The 16,296-nt window shown below is 42.3% G+C and overlaps 1 protein-coding gene across 4 annotated transcripts in view; it reads right to left on the reverse strand.

Moving 5' to 3' along the window:
• Positions 1–6,910: 6,910 nt before the first annotated feature.
• The window catches only part of LOC106600485 (G protein-activated inward rectifier potassium channel 3), a 41,571-nt gene continuing 32,185 nt past the window's right edge, over positions 6,911–16,296 (reverse strand). For all 4 annotated transcript variants that reach the window (XM_014191863.1, XM_014191862.2, XM_014191861.2 and 1 more), the window contains exons 6-8: positions 9,644–9,841; positions 8,887–9,017; positions 6,911–8,320 (exon numbers count right to left, since the gene is read on the reverse strand). In XM_014191863.1, the coding sequence (XP_014047338.1) occupies positions 8,048–8,320; positions 8,887–9,017; positions 9,644–9,841 (602 nt within the window). In that variant the 3' untranslated portion in view covers positions 6,911–8,047. The remainder of the gene's footprint in view (positions 8,321–8,886; positions 9,018–9,643; positions 9,842–16,296) is intronic.

The following is a 16,296-nucleotide window of genomic DNA, read 5'->3' on the forward strand; positions in this document are numbered from 1 at the left end:
AGGCACAGTCAACTTAGTGTATGTAAACTTCTGACCCACTTGAATTGTGATACTGTGAATTAAGTGAAATAATCTATCTGTTAACAATTGTTGGAAAAATTACTTGTATCATGCACAAAGTAGATGTCCTAACCGACTTGCCAAAACTATAGTTTGTTAACAAGAAATTTATGGAGTGGTTGAAAAACTAGATTTAATGACTCCAACTTAAGTGTATGTAAACTTCCGACTTCAACTGTACGTACGGTCACTGTGGGGACGACGTCAACGATGCTCTTATTGATGAAGCCAGTGACTGATGTGGTGTACTCCTGAATGCCATCCAAAGAATCCCGGAACACATTCCAGTCTGTGCTAACAAAACAGTCCTGTAGCTTAGCATCTGCTTCATCTGAACACTTTTTTTTATTGACCGAGTCACTGGTGCTTCCTGCTTTAGTTTTTGCTTGTAAGCAGGAATCATGAGGATAGAATTATGGTCAGATTTGCCAAATGGAGGGCGAGGGAGAGCTTTGTACATGTCTCTGTGTGTGGAATAAAGGTGGTCTAGAGTTTTTTCCCCACTGGTTGCACATTTAACATGCTGGTAGAAATGAGGTAAAACGGATGTAAGTTTCCCTGCACTAAAGACATCAAAACTATGAAATAACACATATGGAATCATGTAGTAACCAAAAAAGTGTTAAACAAATCAAAATATATTTCAGATTTTTCAAAGTAGCCACCCTTTGCCACACACACACAGAAAGTGTACACAAGCAAGCCAACAACAAACACAATGACCATTGAGACGTGGGAATAACTGTCTTGTCTTGAATGTTGTTTTATTTTTCTTGACGACTGCAAACTTGTCTCTGTCTCAAATGGCACCTTATTCTCTATACAGTGCACTACTTTTGACCAGGGCCCATAGGGCTAGCCAGCCATTCCATAAATGTTTGAAATTAACTGCCAATATGCCAACATTTCATTCAAACAATGCCCTCAATCCAGTCATACACTGGCTGAAATCAGTGATAGGCCATCAGACTGCTAAACAGCAACCACTAACTCAGAGAGGCTGCTGCCTACATTGAGACCCAATCACTGGCCACTTTAATAAATGGATCACTAGTCGCTTATACAATGCACTCTAAATAATTCCACTTTAATAATGTTTACATATCTTACATTACTAATATCACATGTACATTGAGGGAAAAAAGTATTTGATCCCCTGCTGATTTTGTATGTTTGCCCACTGACAAAGAAATGATCAGTCTATACTTTTAATGGTAGGTTTATTTGAACAATGAGAGACAGAATAACAACAACAAAAAATCCAGAAAAACGCATGTCAAAAATGTTCTAAATTGATTTGAAACAACGCTTCTATTGCATTTATATTCTATTTCTATAGCTTCTTCAAGGTTTCCAAGATGGCGTCGCAGTCAGACGTCCTTTGTCCTCGTCTTGTCCCGTATGTATGTATTTTATGTCTTTTTGTCTTTTTCTTCGCATATCTTTTTGTATATTTTTCTAGATACTCAACTTCAAAACACTCTCCTGCAACCCGCCTCACCAAATGTGGTGCTGATCTGTTTTTTTGGGGGGGGGGTTTCAAAAGTATTATTCACCTCGTAAAGCTATCGCCAGTTTTGTACAACGCGACTCAGACCAGAGCATACCGGACCTATTTTCTCTCCATATCCCCGAATTTCTACCGCAAGCTCTGGACATTTACACCTGGAACTTGCAGCTAGCTAGCTGCTATCCGAGTGACTATTGGCTAATGTCGATTCCGGAGCAAACACCAATTATCCCGGAGCTAGCTAGCTGAAGAGTTCCATCAGCCACTCCTGGGTTACAATCACCTATCCGGACCCGTTTTACTGCCGATGCGGAGCCCCACCGGGCCTTCACGACTGGAATTCCGACGTTATCTGCCCGAGGGAGTTATTCAACTGGCCCCTCCATCACGACGTAACCTGAACGCCCATCTGCTAACTGCGGCCCGCTAATCGTTAGCTGTCTTGAGCATATCGGCTGCTATCTGAACAGGTCTATCGAACAATCTTCTTGGGCCACTATAACTATAACTATTTTGACAATTGGATTGGTCCCCTCTACCACACGGAACCCACTAATCTACCGACGGAAACGCCGGGTGGCTAAAAACAGACCTCCATCTTCTGCTAGCTTGCTACCCATGGCTCGGCTAGCTGTCTGAATCGCCGTGACCCCAACCAACCTCACTACTCACTGGACCCTTATGATCACTCGGCTAAGCACGCCTCTCCTTAATGTCAATATGCCTTGTCCATTGCTGTTCAGGTTAGTGTTTATTGGCTTATTTCAGTGTAGAGCCTCTAGCCCTGCTAATTATACCTTATCCAACCCTTCAGTTCCACCACCCACACATGCGATGACATCACCTGGTTTCAATGATGTTTCTAGAGACAATATCTCTTTCATCATCACTCAATGCCTAGGTTTACCTCCATTGTATTCACATCCTACCATACCTTTTTCTGTACACTTTACCTTGAATCTATGTTATCGCCCCCAGAAACCTGCTCCTTTTACATCCAATTCTCATGGCTCTTAGCCGTACCCTTATCCTACTCCTCCTCTGTTCCTCTGGCGATGTAGAGGTGAATCCAGGCCCTACAGTGCCTAGCTCCACTCCTATTCCCCAGGCGCTCTCTTTTGATGACTTCTGTAATCGTAAAAGCCTTGGTTTCATGCATGTTAACATTAGAAGCCTCCTCCTTAAGTTTGTTTTATTCACTGCTTTAGCACACTCTGCCAACCCGGATGTCTTAGCCGTGTCTGAATCCTGGCTTAGGAAGACAACCAATAACTCTGAAATCTCCATCCTGAACTACAACATTTTCAGACAAGATAGAACAGCCAAAGGGGGCGGTGTTGCAATCTACTGCAGAGATAGCCTGCAGAGTTCTGTCCCAATATCCAGGTCTGCACACAAACAATTTGAACTTCTACTTTTAAAAATCCACCTCTCTAAAAACAAGTCTCTCACAGTTGCCGCCTGCTATAGACCACCCTCTGCCCCCAGCTGTGCTCTGGATACCATATGTGAACTGATTGCCCCCCATCTATCTTCAGAGCTCGTGCTGCTAGGTGACCTAAACTGTGACATACTTAACACCCCGGCCATCCTACAATCTAAGCTTGATGCCCTCAATCTCACACAAATTATCAATGAACCTACCAGGTACAACCCCAATGCCGTAAACAGGGGCACCGTCATAGATATCATCCTAACCAACTTGCCCTCAAAATACACCTCTGCTGTTTTCAACCAAGATCTCAGCAATCACTGCCTCATTGCCTGCATCCGTAATGGGTCTGCGGTCAAACGACCTCCACCCATCACTATCAAATGCTCCCTGAAACACTTCAGCGAGCAGGCCTTTCTAATCGACCTGGCCCGGGTATCCTGGAAGGATATTGACCTCATCCCGTCAGTAGAGGATGCCTGGTTATTTTTTTTAAATGCCTTCCTCACCATCTTAAATAAGCATGCCCCATTCAAGAAATTTAAGAACCAGGAACAGATATAGCCCTTGGTTCTCTCCAGACCTGACTGCCCTTAACCAACACAAAAACATCCTGTGGCGTTCTGCATTAGCATTGAACAGCCCCCGTGAAATGCAACTTTTTAGGGAAGTTAGAAACCAATATACACAGGCAGTTAGAAAAGCCAAGGCTAGCTTTTTCAAGCAGAAATTTGCTTCCTGCAACACAAACTCAAAAAAGTTCTGGGACATTGTAAAATCCATGGAGAATAAGAGCACCTCCTCCCAGCTGCCCACTGCACTGAGGATAGGAAACTCTGTCACCACCAATAAATCCACTATAATTGAGAATTTCAATAAGCATTTTACTACGGCTGGCCATGCTTTCCACCTGGCCACCCCTACCCCGGTCAACAGCACTGCACCCCCCACAGCAACTCGCCCAAACCTTCCCCATTTCTCCTTCTCCCAAATCCAGTCAGCTGATGTTCTGAAAGAGCTGCAAAATCTGGACCCCCACAAATCAGCCTGGCTAGACAATCTGGACCCTTTCTAAAATTATCTCCCGAAATTGTTGCAACCCCTATTACTAGCCTGTTCAACCTCTCTTTCGTGTCGTCTGAGATTCCCAAAGATTGGAAAGCTGCTGTCATCCCCCTCTTCAAAGGGGTGGACACTCTTGACCCAAACTGCTACAGACCTATATTCATCCTACCCTGCCTTTCTAAGGTCTTCGAAAGCCAAGTTAACAAACAGATCACCGACCATTTCGAATCCCATCGTACCTTCTCCGCTATGCAATCTGGTTTCAGAGCTGGTCATGGGTGCACCTCAGCCACGCTCAAGGTCCTAAACGATATCTTAACCGCCATCGATAAGAAACAGTACTGTACAGCCGTATTCATTGACCTGGCCAAGGCTTTCGACTCTGTCAATCACCACATCCTCATCGGCAGACTCAGCAGCCTTGGTTTCTCAAATGATTGCCTCGACTGGTTCACCAACTACTTCTCCGACAGAGTTCAGTGTGTCAAATCTGAGGGCCTGTTGTCCAGGCCTCTGGCAGTCTCTATGGCGGTGCCACAGGGTTCAATTCTTGGGCCGACTCTCTTCTCTGTATATATCAATGATGTCGCTCTTGCTGCTGGTGAGTCTCTGATCCACCTCTATGCAGACGACACCATTCTGTATACTTCTGGCCCCTCTTTGGACACCGTGTTAACAACCCTCCAGATGAGCTTCAATGCCATACAACTCTCCTTCCGTGGCCTCCAACTGCTCTTAAATACAAGTAAAACTAAATGCATGCTCTTCAATTGATCGCTGCCTGCACCTGCCCGCCCGTCCAGCATCACTACTCTGGACGGTTCTGACCTAGAATATGTGAACAACTATAAATACCTAGGTGTTTGGTTAGACTGTAAACTCTCCTTCCAGACTCACATAAAACATCTCCAATCCAAAGTTAAATCTAGAATTGGTTTCCTATTTCGCAACAAATCATCCTTCACTCATGCTGCCAAACATACCCTCGTAAAACTGACCATCTTACCGATCCTCGACTTTGGCGATGTCATTTACAAAATAGCCTTCAACACACTACTCAACAAATTGGATGCAGTCTATCACAGTGCCATTTGTTTTGTCACCAAAGCCCCATATACTACCTACCACTGCGACCTGTACGCTCTCGTTGGCTGGCCCTCGCTTCATACTCGTCGCCAAACCCACTGGCTCCAGGTCATCTACAAGACCCTGCTAGGTAAAGTCCCGCCTTATCTCTGCTCGCTGGTCACCATAGAAGCACCCACCCGTAGCACGCATTCCAGCAGGTATATCTAACTTGTCACCCCCAAAGCCAATTCCTCCTTTGGTCGCCTCTCCATCCAGTTCTCTGCTGCCAATGACTGGAACGAACTACAAAAATCTCTGAAACTGGAAACACTTATCTCCCTCACTAGCTTTAAGCACCAGCTGTCAGAGCAGCTTACAGATCACTGCACCTGTACATAGCCCATCTATAAATAGCCCAAACAACTACCCCTTCCCCTACTGTATTTATTTATTTTGCTCCTTTTCACCCCAGTATTTCTACTTTGCACACTCATCTACTGTCAAATCTTCCATTCCAGTGTTTTAATTGCTATATTGTATTTACTTCGCCACCATGGCCTATTTATTGCCTTTACCTCCCTTATCTCACCTCATTTGCTCACATTGTATATAGACATGTTTTTCTACTGTATTATTGACTGTATGTTTGTTTTACTCCATGTGTAACTCTGTGTTGTTATATGTGTTGAACTGCTTTGCTTTATCTTGGCCAGGTCGCAGTTGTAAATGAGAACTTGTTCTCAACTTGCCTACCTGGTTAAATAAAGGTGTATTAAATAAAAATGATGTGCCAGTCCCAAAAACGGGGAATGTGTTGGTCGTACTGCTGTTTCCTGGGAGACGGTTGCTCAGCTTTTTTCGATGCCATGGAGACCGTGACGACGTCATCTCCTTTTAGACGAGTGTGAGTGGCGAGAACCATAGAACGATACTATTACGTTCTAATTATTTGAGTAAAACAACAACAGAACATGTCAGACTGGCACTCATACTCAGATCTGAAATGACAGGATAGGTGAAATCCGCGAGGTGAAGCAAATACCATATTTGTTAAACTTATTCATTATTTTCAGATGCTTAGGATTTCTTGGGAATTCAGCACACCTCTCTCCTCTCTTTGACCCTCTGGTCCTCAGAATTCATTTGACTCTCTGGTCCTCAGAATTCATCCTCTCCTCTCCCATGTTCTTCTCTCTCACTGGGTTGTCACTTGCTACTACAGCCACAATGTCAAAATTGGCTATATCATAAAAATGAATAAAAACAAAAATGAACTTTTTGGACTTCATTTAAGGTTAGTCATAAGGTTAGCAGTGTGGTTAAAGTTAGTTTTCAAATCATATTTTAAGAATGGAAATTGTACAAATAGGTGGTGTTTTGCCATAATTCTGAATTTGTGGCTGTGGTAACTAGTGATGACCATCTCCCTGAGCATGACCCTGTTGCCTAGGAAACAGCAGGACCCCTCACTGTACCAGCCAACAGGCCTGTGCTCTTCAGTTCCATCGTGAGGACAAGATAGGGATTTCATCCTAGGGATTGGTGAACTGGTACACTAGTCTCTTCTCACAGATGATTTGTCAAGTATTGCCAATAGACTCTAACCCAGATTGTCTCACACAAAACAAATTGTTGGACAAATGGATTGACAGATGTCAAATTGTTCAGTGAACCAGTATACCCCAAAGGATTAACAGTGAAAAAGTACAATAAAGACCACATTGATAAAAGTGAGGGGCAAAGATGAAGAAAGTTTGGGGAAAAGATGACAAAAGTTGGTGTGGAATATAGTTTATTAATTCTTATAGAATTAATTTGTCAATATTAAAAACGCTCACATATGTACACAGCAGCAGAAGCAGGAGGTTGGGCTAAGCTGAGCAGGACATTGTGCTTAAATCCTATGAGGCTATCAAAAGAAGATATTTCATTGTGCTACTTACATTCTATGTGAAAGCGCACTGAAACATTCCCAAGAGAGCAAATGCTTGGTTTTATCTCAAAGCTTGTCGGATAATACTTCCACTACTCACCCTATTGGGATGGGGTCAGTGATGAGCTACAGTACTTGTGATGTGAACATTTAAGTGAACACAGAAATGAATTTATATCTAAATGAGTCACAAAATGGAGGTTGTTTTAATGTCATCCATTCTTAATGTACAGTTCTATATATATTTTAAAACAATCCTTGTTTTGTTTTTTAGATACAGATTTAGAGATACCATTTCAATCTATTCCTTTATATCCTCCTTTATATCCTCTTCTATCACACTCTATCCCATTATCTGTAATACATCTTTACTTTTTAAACATTGACTCTCCCATTCAGCCAACACATGACATGCTTCTCTTTCTGTCTCTGAACGTTCCAGAATGTTCCAAAACAAGCTGCTCTTTCTATGTCTCTGAACATTTCAGTATCTTACCTGGCTGAACATCCTCTTTCCTGACTAAGAATTGTCAATATTTCATTCTTTGAAATAACAGTGTATTAATTAATATCATGTATGTTGGCAGAGGTGATTAGAGCAATAACAATAGAAGATAGAATATAGAATATAATTCTAGTATAGCACAGACGCTCATGGTAAGAATTAAATATCATAAAGACAAAATGTAATTGATATAATTTGTCATTTCTAGTCAGTGTTATTAAACAAAGCAATGAAGTAGCAATGAGCCTTTTTAAACCACCCATCTCTCCCTTGGGAACAAATGTTCTATGGCTGTATACTATACATTAGCTAAAAGTAATTTACAGTACTGTAGTTGTGGGTCCTCCTGTCATGACATTGATTGAAAGTATGTCCCAAATGGCAGCCTATTCCCTATATAGTACAGGGCTTTGGTCAAAAGTAGTGCACTGTATAGGGGATAGGGTGCCATTTTGGAACTCTACCAGATCTACTTTACGCCTCTGATTCTGACTGGTCGGTGGTGACACAACCATTCAACTCTCCTGGTCCTGACTGCTCTTGTATTCTAGTGATCTCTCCGACAATAAATGTGGGACCAACGACCCCTCCTTTCCCATTGTCTAGCTGCTTTCCTGATTGGTTGGTCAGAGACGATCCCTCCCATTTCTCTTCATCCAGTTTACTGGAGATCGACCAATACAGATGAGCCTCCAATCGGGCCGCAGCCAATGAGAGTTCGTGCGCTGAGCAGGAGGGAGTGTCCACCTAAGGGGAAAATAGGTATTAGCTGCAGTTATCAGACACAACTTGAAAGAAGACTTTCAAAATCAGGGTAAAATCATTTGTGACATGACAAGAGTAAAAAAGAGGAAACACACCAGATGGGCAAACGGTTAAACTGTGTTGTTTTGTTCTAGTGGTAGTGATGCACATAGCCAGGTACATGATTAAAAGCAGCTGTTTATTTCCACATGTTGAATCGCCACCGCTCGGCGACATCCAGCATGTGATTGCTAACACTTCTTTTTATTTATTTATTTAACCTTTATTTAACTAGGCAAGTCAGTTAAGAACAAATTCTTATTAACAATGATGGCCTATCCCGGCCAAACTCGGATGACGCTGGGCCAATTGTGCACCGTCCTATGGGACTCCCAATCACGTCCAGATGTGATTCAGCCTGGATACGAATCAGGGACTGTAGTGATGCCTCGTGCACTGAGATGCAGTGCTTTAGACCGCTGCGCCACGCGGGAGCACCAACACACCGCGGCCCTTGCTGCTTTCAGCCTTTCCTCTTTCTGGAGTGTTGCGTGTTTGTGTGTTCTTACCTCAAAGGTTTGATGGAAGGCACCATAGTCGATGTCAAAGAACCCTTCGGCCAGTGACATCATAGGGCTGAACCTGTGACCCCATTGGACCTCATCTGCCAGGTAAGAGCTCCGCGCCTGGCATGTCATACCTGGGGGTGCCAACACACACGCACGCACACACACACACACACACACACACACACACACACACACACACACACACATAGTGAGAACACATACTGTATTAACCTTCCCTGGCAGCTCACCTTCAGCTACTATGATGACTAAGCAAATATTTTCTTAGTGAGCGGTAAAGTCACTTCCACTTTCAAAGCATGGTGCACCCATAGGTCTCATATAATTCACTGTGTGTGTATGTGTGTGTGTGAGCAGGATCTCTGTGTGTGCACCACACTATACAACAGTCTCATAACAGATCATGAGAACAGGCAGAGGCATAGTTCAAATAGTATACAAACTGTTAATAAATATGGTGTGCGTATGTGAACTTGAAGAAGCTGTACACGAAATGTGTTGTCCGTTGCTTCACTGCAAATGAAAAATAAATGAAGTAAAGTAGGTTGCCTGTCTTTTCTAGTGTGCGGTTTTTACACTTGTTTTTTAATAGTTTGCCATTTGGGATTCAGGATATTGACTAACCAATGTCCCCCACCATTCTTTCCAGGATGACGGCCCTATTGCCTTTGGGCCCTGGTCAAAAGTTGTGCACTATATATTGAATAGGGTGACATTTGAAACGCAGCCATGGACTAACCTGTGGCCTCCACCATTCCCTCCAGGATGACGACCATTTCGAAGTCGTCTTTCTCCAGCTGGCCTTGAGACATGTCCCAGAAGGGCGAGCGGTGGTCAATCTCGTGGGAGATGACCAGTGGAGACACCAGGAACAGGCGGTCGTCCCCTGTCTCAAAACCGACACTGATGTCTGTCTGGTCCAGAGGGATAAACTCACCTGGAGAGGAGGAAGAGGGCGAAAGGGGGTGAGATGGAGAGGGGGTGAAGGGGAGGGAGAGCGATGGAGAGGCAGGGCGAGATGAGGAGGAGGGAGAGCACGAGAGAGCAGGTGAGAAGTGATTTATAAGACCTTCAGGGCTAGGTTTTCAGTCCAGGACTAGGATTAATCTGTGGACAGGAAATATGCCCTTAGTGAGCATATAGTGTACCAGTAAAAAGTTTGGACACAACTACTCATTCAAGGATTTTTATTAAATTTGACTATTTTCTACATTGTAGAAAAATAGTGAAGACATCAAAACTATGAAATAACACAAATGGAATCATGTACAAACCAAAAAAGTGTTAAACAAATCAAAATATATTTTAGATTCTTCAAAGTAGCCACCCTTTGCCTTGATGATAGCTTTGTACACTCTTGGCATTCTCTCAACCAGCTCAATCATGAGGTAGTCACCTGGAATGCATTTCAATTAACAGGTGTGCCTTGTTAAAAGTTAATTTGTGGAATTTCTTTCCTTCTTGATGCATTTGAGCCAATCAGTTGTGTTGTGACAAGGAAGGGGTGGTATACAGAAGAAGAAGAAAATACCAAGTCCATATTATGGCAAGAACAGCTCAAATAAGCAAAGAGAAATTACAGTCCATCATTACCTTAAGACATGGAGGTCAGTCAATGCGGAAAATGTCAAGAACATTTAAAGTTTCTTCAAGTGCAGTCGCAAAAACCATCAACCGCTATGATGAAACTGGCTCTCATGAGGACCGCCACAGGAAAGGAAGACCAAGAGTTACTTCTGCTGCAGAGGATAAGTTCATTAGAGTTAACTGCATCTCAGATTGTAGCCCAAGTAACAGACACATCTCAACATCAACTGTTCAGAGGAGACTGCGTGAATCAGGCCTTCATGGTCGATTTTCTGCAAAGTAACCACTACTAAAGGACACCAATAAGAAGAAGAGACTTGCTTGGACCAGGAAACACGAGCAAAGGACATTAGACCGGTGGAAATCTGTCCTTTGGTCTGATGAGTCCAAATTTGAGATTTTTGGTTCCAACCACCATGTTTTTGTGAGACGCAGAGTAGGTGAACGAATGATCTTCGCATGCATGATTCCCATCGTGATGCAAAGAGGAAGAGATGTGATGGTGTGGGTGTGCTTTGCTGGTGACACTGTCATTGATTTATTTAGAATTTCAAGGCACACTTAAACAGCATAGCTACCACAGAATTATGCAGCGATACACCATCCCATCTGGTTTGCGCTTAGTGGGAATGTAATTTGTTTTTCAACAGGACAATGACCCAAAACACACCTCCAGGCTTTTACCAAGAAGGAAAGTGATGGAGTGCTGCATCAGATGATCTGGCCTCCACAATCACCAAATTGAGATAGTTTGGGATGAGTTTGACCACAGAGTGAAGGAAAAGCAGCCAACAAGTGCTCAGCGTATGTGGGAACTCCTTCAAGACTGTTGGAAACGCATTCCTCATGAAGCTGGTTGAGAGAATGCCAAGAGTTTGCGAAGTAGTCATCAAGGCAAAGGGTGACTATTTGAAGAATCTCAAAATGTTTTTTTGATTTCACACTTTTTTGGATACTATATGATTCCATATGTGCTATTTCATAGTTATGATGTCTTCACTGTTAGATTCTAATTCTCAGAGTAAAAACTCGACGGACACTATGAAAGCTTAAACCAAGTTTATTCTTCCCAGAGGATCAATACAGCTGCAATAGACAAAAACCTTTTCACACAAGCAGTGATATTTAACCCTTTCTCCTAGGCTGTCTCCTCCTACACATCTGAACAAACATTTTATCTTTACTGCAGGGCAGGACACTAAGTGATACGGTCCATAAACTTTTATTTCTCCCTTAACGTGAATTGACCTAATCTCACTAATCTATGGCTCACTCCCCTTATCAATGCCTGCCACATGTGATCGCTTTCCCTACGCTCAGTACATTCCAAGCTTAATTGCTCCCACCATGTACTTTCCTCCTACAGATAGCCGAGGGGCTACACCAGAGGTTAATGGTTTTAGCACCCCTCATTTCTCTATTACGACTAATGATTAATAAGTATTTAAAGTTCATAAATGGGGTAGTATATATCAGTGCCTTCAGAAAGTAATCATACCCCTTGACTTTTTTCACATTTTGTTACGTTACAGCCTTATTCTAAAATGGATTACATTTAAAAAAAATCCTCAGCAATCTACATAAAATACCCCATAATGACAAAGTGGATCACGGTTCTACAGAGATATCTCTCCCTCCTGCAGAGGGGAGAGGTATAGAGGGATTGATGGGGGGGTTATGATACCCCACGCCCATTGTAAATCTTAAAGCAGCAGACGAATCCTTTGTCCTTTAGTGTTTAGGATTGGAATGTCTGTTTGGGCCTATTGGAGAATCTACCTCAGAACTGTAACATGCAATAAATGGACTTTGGGACGTTATATTTCATCAGCCAAAATGGTGGTAACAATGATAGATGGAATATGAAAATGAATGTCGATTTTGTTATGTTATTAAAAGTTAAATCAAGACGTTATAACGAAAACATTCTAACTAACTTGAAGAGTTTTCATAATGTGTATGTGATGTTTACATACTTTGTTGTGTAGAAAATATCCAGATGAAAGATAATGTTTCGGTTACGATAAGACTGTGATTTTAGTTGTCTAAATGAGATCATAGCAATTTATAATATCTTGACTCGTAACTAGCTACGCCCCAGGGAACCCAGAGAGCATGTCATAAAGACGGGAACGCCCTTCCTACCCTGGGGTATAAAACATGTGAGTTAAGAATTTACATATCAGGCTAAGTTTACCACGCGATGCTGCTGAGGTTTACAACTAATCGTGACCCCGAAACGCAACACAAGGTTCAAGACCAAAAAAAATATCTGAACAATCAAGTTTATGGTGGAGTAGCTACTGTATCTAAGAAGGTGAATTCAAGAAGGATCAACCAGTTATTCTCTTCACATCATCGGTTGTCTACAAGGCCCTCCTACCCAAGCTGGGAGTGTCGGCACAGCTGATTAGCATCCTAAGAAGCCCACTCTCACAGAACGAGTGCAAGGAAACAGATGAATAAGAGAAAGGACATTGTGACATCTTGTGGACAATCAGAGACTTACACCTGAAGACGAAAGACCAGACCATCAGATATACCCAACGGAGACCTTCAACACATAAATACATGCATTACAATTCAGCTTGTGCTATCAGTGACCTCTGGTGGTGAAGAATCGCCAGTAATTGTTTAAATAATTCAGGTTACACTGAATGATATCATTTTACACTTTCTACATTAACTTAGATAAAGCAACGCTTTCAGGTTAATTAAAGTTGAATTCCCAAATAGCCTAGACAAGTCTGATTTATCATTAAAATTGATTAATCAATCAAATTTGCTTTTGCAAGTTCATTATTAGCACAACTCTCACATTACTGATCCAGTATTGATGAACGTTTATAAACTGATTTAAATCGTGTTTGCAGCTTCCAACTCAAAACCCAAACTTTACATAAATTGAAATAACTGATAATCATAACAATGAGCAAGCTATCAGATGGGTTGCCCCCCATTCTCCCGCTAATAAGCGAACCCTCAGCCATGGAAAGATTGATCGCTGACCTCAGCAGCGATACAAATCTTAACTATGCCGAGGGGCTGAAAATGTTAGATTTCGATGCCATAAGCGGAAAAACTAGAGAAATTGCGACAGACACTCTCCAAAATAGACCATCAGGCACATGCTTTGTGAAGGTTCTCTCCAGTTTAGCCCTAAACTATGCCCACCAGCAGAGATGAACAGTGGTCCAATACCTCAGTGCCCAGCAGAGGTACGAGCAGGAAGCAGTGGAGTTGAAGGGACAGGTGGAGAGAACCAGGAAGTTGACGATAAAAGCCGACAAAGACAAGCTGCTGCTCACCGAGAAACTGCGTCTGAGAACAGATCAGTTGAAAGATCTGGCTAACACTTATGACAAAGAACATGAACAAACTCTTGACCAAGTCCGTATTCTACAGGAACAACTTGTTTTAGCAAAAAATAAATACGATGAAGTCCACGCAAAACTAGATTAATCTGACGAGCTAGCTAAAAATGGGGGCGAGCAACTTGATGCCCTGCAAACAGTTTGAATGGAACCACTCAAAGCAATAATGTTCAATTCCAAAAGCTGCAGATAAAAGACGATCAGTTAATGAACAAGTTGGATGACAAAACAGCGGAACTCCTTGAAGTCGCTGATTTAATGAACGATGAGAAAGCCCAGGTGAGAAAGTTGGAAAAAGTGACCTCTAAGCAAAATGAGGACATCGCATCACTAAATCTCTCGCTCCGCACTCGAGACCTCTCCCTGCATACCATGAGAGATACAGTTGAAGTCGGAAGTTTTCATACACTTAGGTTGGAGTCATTAAAACTCGTTTTTTCAACCACTCCACAAATTTCTTGTTAACGAACTATAGTTTTGGCAAGTCGGTTAGGACATCTACTTTGTGCATGACACAAGTAATTTTTCCAACAATTGTTTACAGACAGATTAAGTTAAATAATTCACAGTATCAGAATTCAAGTGGGTCAGAAGTTTACATACACCAAGTTGACTGTCCCTTTAACTTCTTGGTGACAGGGGGCAGTATTCGGAAATTCAGATGAATAACGTGCTCAAATTAAACTGCCTGCTACTCGGGCCCAGAAGGTAGGATATGCATATTATTAGTAGATTTGGATAGAAAACACTCTGAAGTTTCTAAAACTGTTTGAATGATGTCTGTGAGTATAACAGAACTCATATGGCAGGCAAAAACCTGAGAAAAAAATCCAACCAGGAAGTGGTTTGTAGTTTTTCAAGTGATTCCCTATCCAAACTACAGTGTCTGGGGTCATTTTGCACTTCCTAAGGCTTCCACTAGATGTCAACAGTCTTTAGAACCTTGTTTCATGCTTCTACTGTTACTGGGGAGAGAATAAGAGCTGTCTCAAGCCTGGGACCAATGAGTTGTTTACTGTGCAGGCACGCAGGCGCACCGTTCCTTCTTTTTTCCTCTGTAATGAATACGCTATTGTCCGGTTGGAATATTATCGAAGACTTATGTTAAGGAGAAGTGTATCTATAATTCTTTCAATAACTGTTGTAAATTTTATCAACGTTCATGATGAGTATTTTTGTAAATTGATGTGCTCATTCACCGGAGGTTTTGGAGGCAATACATTTTCTGAACATCACGCGCCAATGTAAAATGGGGTTTTTGGATATAAATATGAACTTTATCGAACAAAACATACATGTCCCTAGCGTCCCAGAGAGGTTAAACAGCTTGGAAAATTGCAGAAAATGATGTCATGGCTTTAGAAGCTTCTGATAGGCTAATTGACATCATTTGAGTCAATTGGAGGTGTACCTGTGGATGTATTTCAAGGTCTACCTTCAAACTCAGTGCCTCTTTGCTTGACATCAAGGGAAAATCAAAAGAAATCAGCCAAGACCTCCACAAGTCTCGTTCATCCTTGTGAGCAATTTCCAAATGCCTGAAGGTACCACGTTCATCTGTACAAACAATAGTACGCAAGTATAAACACAATGGGACCACACAGCCGTCATACCGTCATACCGCTCAGGAAGGAGACACGTTCTGTCTCCTTGAGATTAATGTATTTTGGTGCGAAAGTGCAAATCAATCCCAGAACAACAGCAAAGGACCTTGTGAAGATGCTGGAGGAAACAGGTACAAAAGTATCTATATCCACAGTAAAACGAGTCCTATATTGACATAACCTGAAAGGCCACTCAGCAAGAAAGAAGCCACTGCTCCAAAACCGCCATTAAAAAAGCCAGACTATGGTTTGCAACTGCACATGGGGACAAAGATCGTACTTTTTTGAGAAATGTCCTCTGGTCTGATGAAACAAAAATACAACTGTTTGGCCATAATGACCATCGTTATGTTTGGAGGAAAAAGGGGGAGACTTGCAAGCCGAAAACACCATCCCAACCGTGAAGCACGGGAGTGGCAGCATCATGTTGTGGGGGTGCTTTGCTGCAGGAGGGACTGGTGCACTTCACAAAATAGATGGCATCATGAAGTAGGAAAATTATGTGGATATATTGAATCAACATCTCAAGACATCAGTCAGGAAGTTAAAGCTTGGTCATAAATGGGTCTTCCAAATGGACAATGATCCCAAGCATACTTCCAAAGTTGTGGCAAAATGGGTTAAGGACAACAAAGTCAAGGTATTGGAGTGGGCATCACAAAGCCCTCACCTCAATCCTATAGAGAATTTGTGGGCAGAACTGAAAAAGCGTGTGCGAGAAGGAGGCCTACAAACCTGACTCAGATACACCAGCTCTGTCAGGAGGAACGGGCCAAAATTCACCCAACTTATTGTGGGAAGCTTGTGGAAGCTACCCAAAACGTTTG

The sequence above is a fragment of the Salmo salar genome, chromosome ssa03 (assembly GCF_905237065.1).
Source record: "Salmo salar chromosome ssa03, Ssal_v3.1, whole genome shotgun sequence".
Classification (NCBI taxonomy): domain Eukaryota; kingdom Metazoa; phylum Chordata; class Actinopteri; order Salmoniformes; family Salmonidae; genus Salmo; species Salmo salar.